The sequence below is a fragment of the Scophthalmus maximus genome, chromosome 1, assembly GCF_022379125.1.
Source record: "Scophthalmus maximus strain ysfricsl-2021 chromosome 1, ASM2237912v1, whole genome shotgun sequence".
Classification (NCBI taxonomy): Eukaryota; Metazoa; Chordata; class Actinopteri; order Pleuronectiformes; family Scophthalmidae; genus Scophthalmus; species Scophthalmus maximus.
In genome coordinates, this window is record NC_061515.1 from 9,536,132 (window position 1) to 9,551,210 (window position 15,079).

Genomic DNA, 15,079 nt, shown 5'->3' on the forward strand with positions numbered 1-15,079 from the left:
CCGCACACACGCCCACAAGCCACACCACCCATATATGGGAATGGAATGCTCGGGCTACTTTGATTGACGCTCGCCGAGAACCAATGAGAAGTCGAGTTTACGTCCCGTGGCCAATAGTAAACATCCAGTACTTTGGATTCTAACTTTTTCCCCTCACCGGAGCGCAGATCGTCGAGCCCGCGGGGCTCTGCACCTCACTCTCTTCCACCACGCAGCGTCGGTGGAAATCATGCTCGCGAGGTGTGGACACTTCGGGGATGCCGCGAAGTCTCTGGTCGCCGGTTTCTGGATCACACTCGGCGTCTGCTCCGTGGTTGTCCGCGGACAGGAGGGTAAGAAGAAGAAGACGAAGAAGACGAATTGATTGACGTCGTTGTTGTCATGGAGACTCTGTGTCAAATGTCTTGTTAGCCTACTTCTAATCTTACGGCCACGAGCAGCTGAGACCGATGAAATGCCTTTGTTTTGGTTTTAATCTCAAAGTGAACGTTGTGTTCTTCAAGAGGTGAAACGCGTTGAAAGCATCGTCAGTGACCTGCAGGGCTTCTAAACATCCTCTGCATCCCACTGAAGCTGGTCTTCACCGCAGGTTAGCTAGCTCGATCTGTGGCATGCTAGTTATACGTTTATTAACTCCAAGAAACGTGCACGAGTCTAAACAACGTGTGTACGTCGGCGGCGAAACTCTGTCTGTCAAATTGGAGAAGGTGCAAAGGTCGAACATGTGATGTCACGGCAGCATTCTTTACATATTCCTCCCTTGTCCATGTTTACCCACTGATTCCAGCTATATGCTCACTTTTCCAACAGGTTTTTTTTCGTCTTTCCAAACAGCAGTCAGGTCCATGTATGAATCACAGTGACCGTGGTTAAATAGAAAAACAAGTTCTGACCCCACAGACTATGACTCTGCAGGCGTTTTGGTTTCCTAACATCAGAAGATGATTAAGTCCAGGGTCAATTTCATCCTTCTGAATCACGGCTTGCAAACATCCACTGAGCTTTGGTGGGGCCAGGAAATGGGGGGGGGGGGGGGGGGGGGGGGGGGGGGGGGGGGCATGTCATCGTCTCATGTTGTAACGTCCTGATTGACACACAAGACAGGAGAAGGCGATGCAGTGACAGGTAGCACAGGTGAACATCCTGTCTGCCTGCGAGGACCTGTAAGGACCTGCCAGCAAAGCCTCTTGATGGAAAACAATGTTGCCGGGGTGCTTTTGATCGACTGTCTGCTCTCCTGCCACCCAGCGTGACTCCACTTTCCATATAATTCACCTTTTCAAATTCTTTTGCACTCGTCAGAACAGACTGTTAAGGCTTCCTGTATGAAACTAGAGATGGACAGGGCCTGTAGACAGACTGTAGCTGAATGGGTTCAGTGAGCAAGTGGGGAAGATTACCAGCCACCCAGAACCTCCTCGGCGTTGCTGCCTCTGTGGCCTCCCAAAGGAAGGTGACAGGTCCACGCTCCGTTGCCCACGGTTACAGTACGTGGCTGTGGCATTTCCAGGGGATCCTTAGGGAACTCGAGGAGGGGCAGTAACGTCTAAAGGTTTATGGCACGAGGAGCCGAGGAGCTGTCGGGAAGCAGGGGAACGACTGGTGTGAGGCAGGATGTGTGTGACACAGAGCAAGTGGAAGGTTATCCTCTTGGTTTCCCCACAACAAATCTTCCGGGGCCTTATATGGAAGACGAGGACAGGGATGTTTGTAGGCTTGGATGGACCCTGGTGCCTTTTTTTAATGTTTTGACCATTCTCGGAACTGGACATGTCGGGGGTAGGACTCGAGCCTGCCGCCCCCACAGCACTTATCTCTCTGTGACCACTGTGGGGATTGACTCATTTATTTTCTTTGACCCACAGGGATATTAGACGATCTAAACATTAGTGTTTCCATTCCAGTCCAAGTGTTAGTCACTGAAACCGCAGGTCAGAGGATGCAATGAATCAACTTTTAAAAAAAATTCTTATACGGAAACTTATCCGTAGTTTAAAAAAAAAAAAAGCATTTGATCGACAACATTGCCTCATATTGAATAAAATTATAAATAAATAATCTTCGCAATTTGCCCAGTGTACGTGTTAACAGTTTCTGGAGCTTCTGACACAATTGTGTCATCTCACAGTTATGATCAGAGTATAAACATACCCTGGTCTGCTGTTCACGACAGACTTCTTACACATCTGTCCTGAGTCGAGGCATTCTGTGTATCTGATTAAGGAAATTAATGATGAAACTGTCTGCACTTATGAGATTTTTAGCTGATAACTTATTCTCTTCTCACAGCTGTTTTAGAAGGAAAACATCTTGGTTATAAAATACTTTAATAACTTCCAGTTGTGGACCTTGTGAATTTTGTCATCAAACATGATTGTACAAAACAGAAATTTTAATTATGTCTATTTGTCTTAGTGATTCAATCTGTACCAAGAAAACTTGTTTTTTAAGAAAGTCATCAAGTGACACTCTTTCCTGCTGTTCCAGCAGTTATTTAAAATTATTAATTAATTAATAATTAAAGGGCAAATTAGAAGAACGGCAAGTGGACGGAGATCCCCTCTGGAATCATATCAGTTAAACATGTCCTGCAATTGTCTTAGTGAACTTTCCCCCTTTGTTCTCCGTCACAGCCTCACGATTGTACCTCTGTTTGAATTCAGGCGATGGCTGTGGACATACAGTGATGGGCACAGAGTCCGGCACCTTGGCCTCTCAGAACTATCCGGGCACCTACCCCAGTAACACTTGGTGTAAGTGGAGGCTTCTTGTGCCAGAAGGCCGCACGCTGCAACTGCTGTTTGGGGATTTTGACATTGAGAGCAGTCCGGGCTGCGGCAACGGCTCCCTGGTGATCACGGACAAGAGTGGAGAGCCCAGTCTGGGTAAGCTTGTTCACTGCAGCGCTTAAATATATTTCAGGTTTGCGTCCAATCAGCAATTGTTTCAGACATTACAGACGTGCTCTCATCTCTCACGTGTGTACCCGTCACTCTCTTCAGAATTACCTGCTGATAGACTTTTTTGTCTTCCATGTCATTACTGATGCTCTCCCAGCCGTGATTGTGGAATACACACAGGGCATGCCATTCCATTGACACACTGAAAGTGGAGGCAAACCTCATTTCGCAACAGACAAATGCACATTTTCCAACCAGGTTTATCAAGTCGTGTCTTGAGGGCATTAAAGAACGCACCGGAATAGAAGGTGGAGAGATTCAGGAGACCGAAATATTCTCTTCGACTGCCTTTTGTGTTTATCCACCGAACCTTTCTTGTGATTCTTGTTTCTTTGCCACGTAGCTCTTCTTGCATGCATCCTTTTCAAGTGACAGTCTGCATGGCTCTTATGTTTACTAGGTAACAGTAACATATTAGTCCGAGAGACTTAATTTGATCATCTACATGCATTTAAACATGTATATATATTATACTTAATTGTGTCAGTTAGTTTTATTGATACATTTTCTGTGGTTAAAACATTGTTTCTAAGAACTGAACATTCATGTGTGCAAACAGATGTGCTTGCATTTGTGTTTGTGTGCTTTTAGAAATGGAGCTTGTGGTTCTGCGTGTTACAGGTCCAGTGTGTGGGAAGCTTGATGCATCACAGACAAACGTGACACTTAAAAGCAATGAAGTGATAATAACCTTCAAGTCAGGCCCGCACCGCTCTGGACGAGGGTTTCTGCTGTCCTATGCCACAGACCAGTATCCAGGTATAACAGTCTAAGTATATGAATTATGTTTTTTAAACAATTGTGTTGTTATTTGCATGCAGAACACAAATCTTAGCCTGAGAAATGTGTCATCTAGTTTAAATTAAATTTCTAAAATGTGCTTGCATACAAGGGAACACTGCTGTACTTTGAATACTTAACCATATGTGTGTGTGTGTGTGTGTGTGTGTGTGTGTGTGTGTGTGTGTGTGTGTGTGTGTGTGTGTGTGTGTGTGTGTGTGTGTGTGTGTGTGTGCATTTTGTGTTGATGTGTACACGTGTGGTTGTGAGTGCATGACTCACTGCTTATTGGCATTCATCCTCCATCTCTATCTCTGCTCTGGCGTGTTTGCTCAGAAAGCAGGAGTCTGACTCCTTCTCTGGGGCTGAATGGAATGAGGCCTCAGGCTTCAAGTCTGTTTCATGGAGTTGCTGGATTTTCTTTTTCACTCCCCCCCTCCTCTTCATCAGCCTGTTAACCGTTGCACGCCCACTCCCATCCTGTGTTTGTCACCATAAGAGGTTTTTGATTTAGTAGAGTCTGTAAAATCCACAGATTGACTCAGATTTAATGTTTCTTGGTGTTTTAGTTTCAATAACTAAAACAAAACAATAACAAAATAAAACACAGGTTAACTGTGTATTATTTGAATGATCATGTTAGCTTGTTTACTTTGAACGCTAATCTATATTTAGAGATGGTTTCCTTTTCTCTGGATGAGGCAATCCGCCCTATACAGTATGTATCATAGTTTCCTGTTTTCACCGAGTTGTTTATGAAATTCTGCAATGTCTGGACTTAAGCCCGTGTTCAGACATAGAAACCACTGTCTGTTAACTGTGATCACACAAGGACCATTCGCTGTACTCGTGAACTGTGACAAAGGGCTTAGTCAGATCAACAGTGATCACCGCTCATCCCTTAATTTAGCGCGCGGAGCATGCTCGACTGTCTCATACAGGATCTGTTTGTCTGTTGCTGATTGAATGGCGGGGGGGGGGTTATTATGTAAGCCCCTCACAGCATACTATTGAAGAAAAGTCTCCATGCGTGTTCATTTTTAAACATCTGTCTCTTACAGATCTCATTTCTTGTCTACGGCGAGGATCTCATTTTAGCTCGCAGCATTTGAGGTAAGTGGTTGATCCCTACAGTCTCCGTTATAGAATCTGTTTCAGTAGAACAATAAGAGCTTATCACGTGTCCTCTTGTTGTGTCTCAGTGTGTACTGCCCTGCCGGATGCAAGAATGTCACAGGGGACGTGTGGGGGAACTCTGAACACGGTTACAGAGATGTACGTACACCACCATTCACTTGGCCAAGCTGTGCTGGATCTTTCTGAATCAAACCCCCATAATTCCCCTCTTCCACAGACGTCAGTACTGTGCAAGTCTGCTGTCCACGCTGGGGCTGCATCTGACTATATGGGAGGTCGTGTCACCGTGACTCGCGGGAGAAGTCTCACACTCTACGAGCCCACCTTTGCCAATGGAATCCTCTCCAAAATGTGTGTAGTCAAACATTCAAAATAACCGAAGGCAGTTTTGTCACAGGGTGTATTTTTGATTTGTGTCTGAATACGTAGATGTACTGACATTTCACCTGTCGTATTTTGGCAGGGGATCGCTGTCTGAAAAGAAGCTGCTCTTCAGCCAAGGTATGAACCAGATGAGATGTTTATAATTACTTTTTTGCATAATTTAGTCTATTTACTACAAGCAGCATATTATCTGCAGTTCCACTGTCCATTTTAAGCCATCATCTGATGTTTTAAATTTTAAAAATCTTCCGTAATCTTTTCATTCCTTTTTCATTCCTTTCACTTAAGTGCACTCATAGTGAACACGAGTTTGATAAAAAATGATCAGCAGTTGAGTATAAATGACTTGTAATCAAGTCACCAATAATGTGACCATATATAACACCACTCGAGTGACACACTTTCATCAGACCGCCCTTTCCTCTGGTCTCTGAACAGAGTGCAACAACATCCTGCCTATCTCTGGGTATAATGCATCGTCTTTCTGGGACAAAAACAGTCAAGAGCACAGAGCGTTGTGGTCCTCCAGAAACATGGACTCTAGCCACGAGTTCCTACTCTGGGCTGCAGACAGTGGTGACCGCAACCCGTGGGTGGAGCTGGAGCTGAGCGATAGAAGCACTATCACAGGTATGTTAAACCCATGCTAATACACATGCTTTCCTTCATTAAGATGAACATAATTTTTAGTCAGTACTACTGCTGGACATCCTGACCAGCACACCAGATGTGTAATAGTCCTCCGCTGAAAATATTCCCCGACAAATACACTTAAATTCCTGTTTAAGTAGAGTTGTGCCGATATCTACAGTAACGAGCTGTTTTAATATTGTATTTAATATTTGTATTTGTGACCTGTTTGTAAAGGTCCACGTATTCAGCAGGAACCAGTGCGTTTAGGGCTGAGCGACACAAACAGGACAGGGATGTGAGAAACTATTGAGAGGTGTACTACTTTTTTGTTTTTGTCTTTTCATAGAATTTAAAAAATATATAGAATATCACAGGTATTATTATCATTATTATCTTATCCTTTAAATGTTTTGGGGTTTTTTTTATTTCCACCATCTTATTCTGCATTATGTAAAAACACTTCAGTATCTGATGTAGTGCTCTCTTCCCTCAGGAATAATAACAATGGGATCAGATGAGTACTACACAGAATCCTACTCTCTTCTTTTCAGCAAAGACGGAAAGAATTGGAAGCTTTACAAAGGTGCTTTCAGCAAAGAAAAAAAGGTATGGCACTACAGAGCCTCCGACACTCCTGGGCTGCAACTGAGTTTTGACTGTTGGCTTCGTGGTTTGCTCTGTGAATCAGTAACTTGGTTGTTATGGTTCCCAGGTATTTCAGGCCTACACCGATGGTCACCTCAGGGTTCTCAACAGCTTGTTTCCTCATGTGGTTGCTCGGTTTGTTCAGCTCCAGCCGTTGAGCTGGCACGGCAGAGCTTCAGCTCAGGTCCAGCTCCTGGGTTGTCCCGTTGCAAAGGTCACACCGAGGTCCCGCTCACCCGGAGGTAGGCTTTAGCTACCAGTCGCCCAATTTATTTATTTATATTGTTCACACGATTTGTTGAGCAGTCGAGTATTCCTGATCTTATGTTTTTTTTCTGTGCTGCTCCATGTTCAACAGAATCTCCATCCATTAAAGTTAACATGGGTGCACCACGCCCAAGCCCCTCTCCCACCCCCACAGGAGGCCCAGTGTTAGTGGAGACGAGACCGAGTATGAACTTGCGTTAGCCTCAAATTGAATCTACACTGCATGTGCACAATGGAAATTAATACTCATCTCTTTGGGGAAAGATTCTCGTCACACCAGTAAAAAAATAGTTCAAAATGTCCTTTAATCTCACATTCGGCATTGTGTACATTGCAATAAACTGCATTCCTTCCTCATGTTGTACAACTGTTTACTTACTCTGACACTTGTGCACCTGTAGGCACCAGTCAGCCGGTCATCGTGGCAGTGGGAGTGGTCCTGGGGTTGATAATGTGCGGCTGTTGTTTGTTGGCTGGAGTCTGGTGGAAGCGAAGGTGATATATTTTTTATAGATATACTGTATATATATAGATATATGCTGTTTTATACTTTGGTTTTTGTTTTGTTCATTGTACATTTTACACATACTAAAGTGGATTTCATAACACATACTATCTTTAAATATATAAATTTAATCTTTCGTTAATGCCTTTATTTTTTGTAATTTGTGTGTGAGTGTGTGTGTGTGTGTGTGTGTGTTAGCAACTGTTGTAATGTAAAAAAAAATGGAACCTATGACAACTGCCCAGAGCCCAAGATGACACATTCAAATGTCTTGTCATGTTTGACCAAAAAAGTCCAAAACCCAAAGACAGATTTTGTTTACATTTAAAAAAAATGTTTTCTGGTGATCAATTAATTGATTAATCCTTCCTGCTCCAACTGTGAAACAATCCTGTGTAATCCTGTGTATGCACAGTACTGAAATGCTTTCTGCTCTTCTCCTTCTCCATACAGAAAAAAAGAATCACAAATGAAGTACTCTTTACCCAAAAGTAAGTCATGTGCACTTTTAATTTTTTCAGTGATTTTTTTTTAAAATCTCTCGCTATGAAAGCCTCCGACTCTGTGTGTTTGTGTGTCAAGTAGGTTGTCAGAGTTTTCAGGCAAAGACGCTCCCCTGCCCACAATCACAGCTTATCTCCTACCCTCTTGAGCGAAACGTCCACGACGCTCTGCCGAGCCCACCTCTCAACGGTGAGATTAATAGAAATGTTTTATGAATCTTTCCTTTTTTTAAGGGGACATCATATTCAACTCAGTCTTTCTACCATCAGCTGCTGCCTTTTTGCTACTTTTTCAACGGCCCATTTTGAGTTTCCTGGTCATATCTCAAGTCCCCCCCCCCCCTCCTGTAACTGTCTCTGGCTTCAGTGGTCAGTTTGAAGAGCTCATGCCAGGCCTAACAGGCAAACAGCTCTCTCCACGAGACGGCCATTCTTTCCCCTGGCTCAGCCCATCACCCAGTCACAGTATAAACATTCCTTTCTTTGGTCCACGGAGCCTCTCTGAAAGAGACCCTTTAATTGGAGCTCGATAAAGAGTGCTCAGCCTACTCTCCACCACCACCTCTCTGCCTCCCCCTTCCCTTCTCCCAGTGAGAGGGCCCTCCACTGTGAGCTCCAGTGTTACACAGGACAGCGGGTCAATTCTAAGACAAAATGCAGCCCTCACTAAAGCCTGTCTAATTAAAATAGTTCTGGCTCTGAGGCTCCCTGTGGGCCCTTGAGGAAGGTCCAGGCCTCTCACACCACGGCCTCCTCTGCTGGGGAGTGTTGCTCTTTCAACCCTTGTCCATGTGACTAGAGGAGATGTCGGTGGCCAGGCTCTTCTCATGCAGGGGCTTCACGCTGCACTGGTATGAGACTGCTACTGAGCAGGAAAAAAAGCATTTCCCAGAAAAATCGCAGTGTAAGATGCAAATAAGCAATTAGAAGTGTATAGTATATATGTAGTCATATAGGACATTGGCTGCTCAAAGGGTGTAAAAGAAAACACTTCAAGCGTTCACTTAACTTAGCCAATCCAAAAGCTGTCAGCTGTATCTCTGCAGCGTCTAAAAACAGGCAGTGAGATGCAGCCCAAGGTTTGGAGATCTCAGTAAGTTAACGTTGGGTTAAGAATTTTATCACAGTATTTAAAAGGGACAAATTATTTCAAAGATGATATTTCAATCCTGGTTTTAATTTGACAATTACACAAGGTGACACTGATGATTCATCAAGCTGTAGTTGCTTGATAAAAAAACACTTCATCTCAAGTTAAATAAGTGATCAATACAGTGATTTAAATAATGACAAGTGCTGGTGGTAACGTTTCAGTGATTGGGTTTGATTTTGAGAAACTTGAAGTATGATTATTTTACTTAATAAATGTAAGATTAATAATGGACATAAACTGATTTGGTTTTTGATTCTGATTGTAGCTGATTAGTGTGGTGTGCCGCTGTTTGCTGTGTGTGAAAAGAATAGAAATAAGAGTCTGGCTCATTCATATTCATCTATTCATTCACTCCAGACTACGCAGAGCCCACTGTTACAGCCATTGGGCAGAAGCTTGGGTCAACGTTTAGACCCTCCACAGACGAGGGCTACACCACCCCCTTCATCCTGAACCACTATGACACTCCTGGCAACCAGCCAGAGTACGCCGAGCCACTTCCCCCAGAACCGGAGTACGCCACTCCGTTCAGCGAGCAGCCTTTCGAGTCCAAACTGACGACTCTGATGGGGATCCTTCACGGCAGTACACACGGCCCTCCTGTACCGGCGCCTGGTGCGAGGACGACATCCAGCCACGCTCGGTACGACTGCCCCTCACACAGAGTACTGTCCAACGGCTACTGCACTCCTGCTCTACATGGCAGTGGCCCTAGACCAGTCAGTTTGGTCTACGCTGAGCCCAAGTCATGTGACTCTTTACTGCAGAACCACACATACGAGGAGCCTTTGTGAGCTCAACAAGCTTGAGTGCAGAGAACAAAAAGACTCTTCTTAAACAAAAATGTGCATTGGGACCAGAGGAGGACGTGGGACTGATCTCTAGAGTGCCCCGAGCTGCACACCGTTGTCCAGACTGTACTAATGCTGACAGAGCTGAACTTCCAGTGAACTTTGGACCACTATGCAAATGTGATTGTACACTTCTCAGATTACAGAATAATCTGAGAAACTGTGAGCACAGTTATTCTTCCAGAAACTATGTGGTTGTACATTGAAAATATCTCGGGATGCACAAACGAAAAAATCCAGGTTCAGTCGTGTCTCAGAGAAACTGTTTTATTGACGTGTGATCACAAGGTGCACTTTCAGAAAATACATACAGGAATGTATGCTTCGGTTTATTTAACAGGTTAAATACAAACAACTGAATGTTACTTGAAGTCACAAAACATTGTATTCACAAAGTATAAATTCAACATTTTTTTGTAAAGGAAGAAAAAAAACGTGTCACTGGTTATGATGTTGCTGTGATTTTAAATGACCACTAGGTGGCTCTGTCTGAACTTCTAACAATAATGAATTATTGTTTTCATTCCTCAGTTAACCCGACATCCATTTATAACAAATTTTTGACTTAAAAAACAACTTATATTGGTTTAAAATAAATGCTTGGATTATAGTATAACACAAAAAGGCACAACAGGCACGTTTATGTCATATTTGGGATGGTGAACTAAACCCTCTGTCTCAAACTACTGCAGTGTCCTTGAGCAAACTCGTACACATCAACTCCAGAGCTGCTGTCATGTGGTTGCCCCCGTGTGAGGGGCTTCAGATCATCACTTTAAGAAGGACGCCAGCGTGTGACCTTCTCGTCACTCACTTAGCTTCTGTCATTGTACAGCATCTTTTACAGTGTTAACTGAAATATCATGTTCTATTTTCATATAGGAAACTTGTTTTAAACATTGAAATAACTGAATAAATAATTTAAATAAACTGAAATTACATTGCTGAGTAAGAATCTTAAATACATTTTTCAAATGTAGTTTTTTATTAGAACAATTATTTTATGATAAGGGTCAGACGGCAGAATATTCCTCCGTTATATGTGAAATTGTTACTAAAAAGAATTTATATTTCTGGGAATGTTTTGTGGCGCCACGTTTTGTGATTATATTTTTATTTTTTTGGCTGTAATACAACAAGGAGAATAAAACTTCTTCCACTGCTGAATAAGGCACAATAAAACAACTGAAAACACTTCAGGAGTTGGCCTGGCGTGTGTGTGTGTGTGTGATTGCAGCAGTGATGATTCCAGATATCTCACTACAGAAAATGTTCAAATTGATGCTAAAGACCTATTAAGTCTATTATGCTTTGTTAGTAGTCGCCAGGGCTTAGTTGAACAGAATATCTCCTTGACATCCTTAAAGAGTTGACAAAGCAAACTGTATTTAAAGAATATTAATAATAATTTCAGTCCACATGGTAGCTCAGAGACTTGCCAAATTAAAGAGTAACACTCACAGAACAGAATATTTTCCACACAAATAATTCCAACACTTATGACATAATAAACTCTGTTGTCTGTCCATGTACCAACAATAATCATTCACTCCACTTTTATCCCGGACCCTCTCATTTGAGCTTTACTCTGTCCTCTGCTCCCTCCCCCTCCTCTCCCCCCTCAGAGGAGTAGTGCACCAGGGTCTGGTGTCTGTTCCTGGATGGGGCGTCTTTAAAACGCAGGCCACAGTCTTCACATGCATACAGAAGCCCGTCTGTGTTACTGCCGGGGTTCCTCGCTTCGGACGGAGCAGCAGTCGACTCGGGGGGATCTCTGAGAGCTGGATGCGAGTCGCCACCTGGCCTGTTGGATGTATTTCGGCCAACGCTGGCGGAGGGTAAAGTCCTGGGTTGCCCAGGTGGATAACCGCGGCCCGCTGCTCCACGGTGTGCGCCCCCAGCCCCGGCTTCTCCTGCATGTTCGGAAGCCAGGCCGTGAACTGTGCGGTAGTGGAAGCGGATCCCAGAGCGGTTGGAGAAGCCTTTCCCGCAGATGCTGCAGGTAAAGGGCCTCTCCCCTGTGTGGATGCGGGTGTGGATCTTCAAAGCTCCCGACTGGGTGAAACATTTCCCACACTGGCTGCAGCGGTAGGGCTTCTCTCCAGTGTGGGTCCTCTGGTGGGCCCGGACCCCTGCTAGATGAGGGAACCCCCTGCCACAAAATCCACAGGTATATGGCCTTTCACCAGTGTGAATCCGCCTGTGGATCTTCAGAGCCCCCGACTGGCTAAAACTCTTCCCGCAGTCGGAGCAAGTGTATGGCCGGGCACCAGTGTGCACGTTGAGGTGGATGCGAAGGTTGCTGTGCGAGTTGAAGGCCCTGCCGCACTCTGTGCAGAGGAAACCCGGTTGTTTGTGGGCATGCTCAGAGCGCTGGTGCTGCAGCAGCTGGGACGGCCGTGGAAAGGAGGCAGAGCAATGCATACAGGGATGCGGAGACATCAGGGACGCGGCCGTCCTGCCTCTCTCCTCTCGTGGCTGTGTTTGTCTGTGCTGGTGGTGGAAGACCTGAGAACAGGCGGGAAAGGAGCGCTGGCAGGAAAAGCAGGGGAAAGGACCAGAGAGCTGTGAGGAGGGAGAGTGGGCAAGCTGAGGGCAGGGAAAGCAAGAGGTTAGAGGGCAGTGGTGGTGGTGGAAATGATGATGGGCGTGAGACAATGCGGAGTCCGTGCTCTCCTGGCTGCTCAGTATCTGGCTGCAGGCCTGGAGGCTGCGGTGGCAGCACAAGCAGGGAAACATGGGGAGACCGGTCAAGGAGCCTGAGGTCGATCTAGGCGGATGAGTCTCTGAGTTCTGGTCCGGGATCGGACTCCCTCTGCCTGCAGACTCCCCCTGCAGGCGGCCAGGCGTCCTGGTCTCTAACTCAGACGTGGTGGTGCAGCTTTGATCGGTGGTGTCCGGCACGCACATGCTGAGGTTCGCCGGAGCAGTGCCGCTAAAGTTTTGGGGTCGGCACCCTGCGTCGGAGCGTGGCAGCGAGGACAACGATTGTCTGGGCTTTAAAGTCTCAAAGAAAGGCGGCGAGGTGGAGTAAGGGCAGCCAGGGCAGACGCAGGCGTGATGAGCATCTAGACAACAGGGAAACATGAATCTCAGTGAACATGGTGGTCTAGGTCAGGACATAGATTGAAATGATAACAATTCATATAATGAATCAGAACTTATATTGAACCGTTTCAGATTGTCCTGTCCTATCCACTGCCATTACAATGGCTAATAATATCTCAACTGGGGGCGGCTGGGGCTCCGGAGGAAGAGGGAGTCAGCCACTAACTAGAAGGTTGTCGGTTTGATCCCTGCTTCCTCCAATCCGTGTGCCAATGTGTCTATGGGCAACACACTTAACCCTACATTGCCCCTGTATGAATGATGTGTGATTTTAAAAAAAAGTGTATGATTGTCCATTTACCATTGAACTGTACACACACTGTCAAATCATCTGATGTTCTTTCCTTTGTGTCAATATTTCAATCTGGGACAGCTCTTCCATCCTCCGGCTTCTTTGAAATAAACATTTCACGTAAAGTTCCTGGTCTGTCATCAACTCTGGTCTTTCCCAATTTTCTTTTCCCCTCATCTCTGCTTATGTTCTACTCAATCTAAGGACACAGTTTCTGAGCTACTGGGTATAAGGAACTGTGGCCCTGACCTTCTCTCCTGTCTCTGGCCTCTCCTCTCCTCTGTGTCGCCCCGGGCTGGGCATGCCGGCCGGGCCCTGCTTCCCTCTTGTCCTTGGCAGGTGGAGGATGTTGAAGAGGATCTAGTGAAGCAACTTTGAACCCCAGAGCAGCAGAACCACCGCCACCACCACCACCACCACCACCAGCAGCAGCAGCAGCAGCAGCCATGCCCCACGTTGCGTTCAGCACATCTGGCTGATCCTTGGAGCTGTTTCCAGATGTGATGAGTTCGCCGATGAACTGGTTCATCTCCATCCAGGAGCACGGACCATGCTGCACGGGGCAGAGACACGAGTTCAGAGTCTGCTACACAGTGAGGCCGCGTGTGCTGCAGCAGTAAACAGTAAGAGTCCAGGTACAGTAACTAACGTGGACCGACGATCACTTCAATGTGTCTGAAACCATCGACTCCTCTCAACACGGAGCGATTGAACCATTTCCCCTGGATCAAATAGCCGCGTCACATACTTACATTGTCGGTACTCTTGTCTTTATCCATGGATTTAAACAAACTGCTGCTGTAGGCGCCACATCAACAGCTGAGCTTATCTGCAACGATCTCAGTTCTTCAGCGACCAGCTTTCAAAACAATAAAGGCTAAAATATATACATATATATATATATATAAACGTGTTTTTCCCCTTAAAAAAATCTTCTCTACTGTAGCCTTCGTTTTTTTCCATAACCATAACCGTAGGCCCTTCCCTTCCTCTGATTGGCTGACCCTGATGGGCTGCCTGAACTCTAACCAATCCTCACTCTTCAAGGCCAAACCTAACCCAATCAGATACAGGGGAGGGGCTGGTCTTCTTCTGACTAGGGTGGGGCAAAAAAACAAAACGTCACCAAGCAGATATTGTATTTCCGGGTTCATTTTAATCATGTGATGGGAGTTGTAGTCTTAAAGATATAAAATAAACATATTGAAATACGAGTACAGAATTATTTAACAGAAAAAGGAAAAACTACTTGCCAAATTCATAGACATTTTAAAAAGCATTAAAACTGATTTGCTAATGAGAGTAAAGTAAAGTTTAAAAAGAAAAGAAAAATGGTTTAGGTCCAGAAAATGTAGATCAGTGTGTTTGGGGGTCTTTTGGCAAACATTTACATTTAAGTTGCAAGGTAAGCGTTTCTTTTTACTTTTGTGAACATGGTGGAATCCAGACAGCACATGATGGTAAGACAATGTGATTAACTTAACTTTTTTCTATTTTGCTTTGCTTTTTGCAAATAAAATCAACTAATTTATCAAAACTAATCTTAAAATTCTCAAAGTAAGTTATGTAATCAACATGTTTGAATCTTAATCACACTAAGTAGACGTACTATTTAAATACCATGGGTACAATGTGTCTGTGGATGTTCTTATTCATCCAGTTCATAATTCTAATCCAAAAGGAGCAACTGGATTTGGTCGTAAATTCTTCAAGACATTTCATTTTTCACCCAAGAGGCTTCCTTAGATACAATATAACAAAGTCACATGGGAACAACAGGCTGTTTTTTAATAGTTTTGAGTAATGATAATGATCTGCTGAATGCGATCAGGTATATCAGTGACAGAAAGATATTCTAAAT

The 15,079-nt window shown here is 44.6% G+C and overlaps 2 protein-coding genes across 5 annotated transcripts; one reads left to right on the forward strand and one right to left on the reverse strand.

Moving 5' to 3' along the window:
• The first annotated feature begins 134 nt into the window (after nucleotides 1–134).
• Nucleotides 135–11,012, forward strand: si:dkey-34d22.1 (discoidin, CUB and LCCL domain-containing protein 1). Of its 4 annotated transcripts, none has more exons than XM_035627233.2 (15): nucleotides 136–332; nucleotides 2,664–2,885; nucleotides 3,582–3,719; nucleotides 4,802–4,853; nucleotides 4,943–5,015; nucleotides 5,095–5,228; nucleotides 5,341–5,378; nucleotides 5,700–5,891; nucleotides 6,388–6,500; nucleotides 6,607–6,781; nucleotides 6,898–6,990; nucleotides 7,208–7,301; nucleotides 7,765–7,802; nucleotides 7,894–8,004; nucleotides 9,325–11,012. In XM_035627233.2, the coding sequence occupies exons 1-15, from the start codon at nucleotides 230–232 to the stop codon at nucleotides 9,759–9,761; spliced, it is 2,013 nt and encodes a 670-aa protein (XP_035483126.1). In that variant the 5' UTR covers nucleotides 136–229; the 3' UTR covers nucleotides 9,762–11,012. The 4 variants fall into 4 exon arrangements, with proteins under 4 accessions (XP_035483143.1, XP_035483126.1, XP_035483133.1 ...); XM_035627240.2 differs by having other exon boundaries at nucleotides 7,897–8,004; XM_035627257.2 differs by lacking the exon at nucleotides 136–332 and adding an exon at nucleotides 458–589.
• On the reverse strand, nucleotides 10,072–14,191 carry si:ch211-79k12.2 (uncharacterized protein LOC568844 homolog). Its single transcript, XM_035627269.2, has 3 exons — nucleotides 13,971–14,191; nucleotides 13,468–13,771; nucleotides 10,072–12,886 (listed from the first exon to the last, which is right to left on the reverse strand). Exons 1-3 carry the CDS (start codon nucleotides 13,995–13,997, stop codon nucleotides 11,391–11,393), a joined length of 1,827 nt encoding a protein of 608 aa, XP_035483162.2. The 5' UTR covers nucleotides 13,998–14,191; the 3' UTR covers nucleotides 10,072–11,390.
• Between the last annotated feature and the right edge of the window lie 888 nt (nucleotides 14,192–15,079).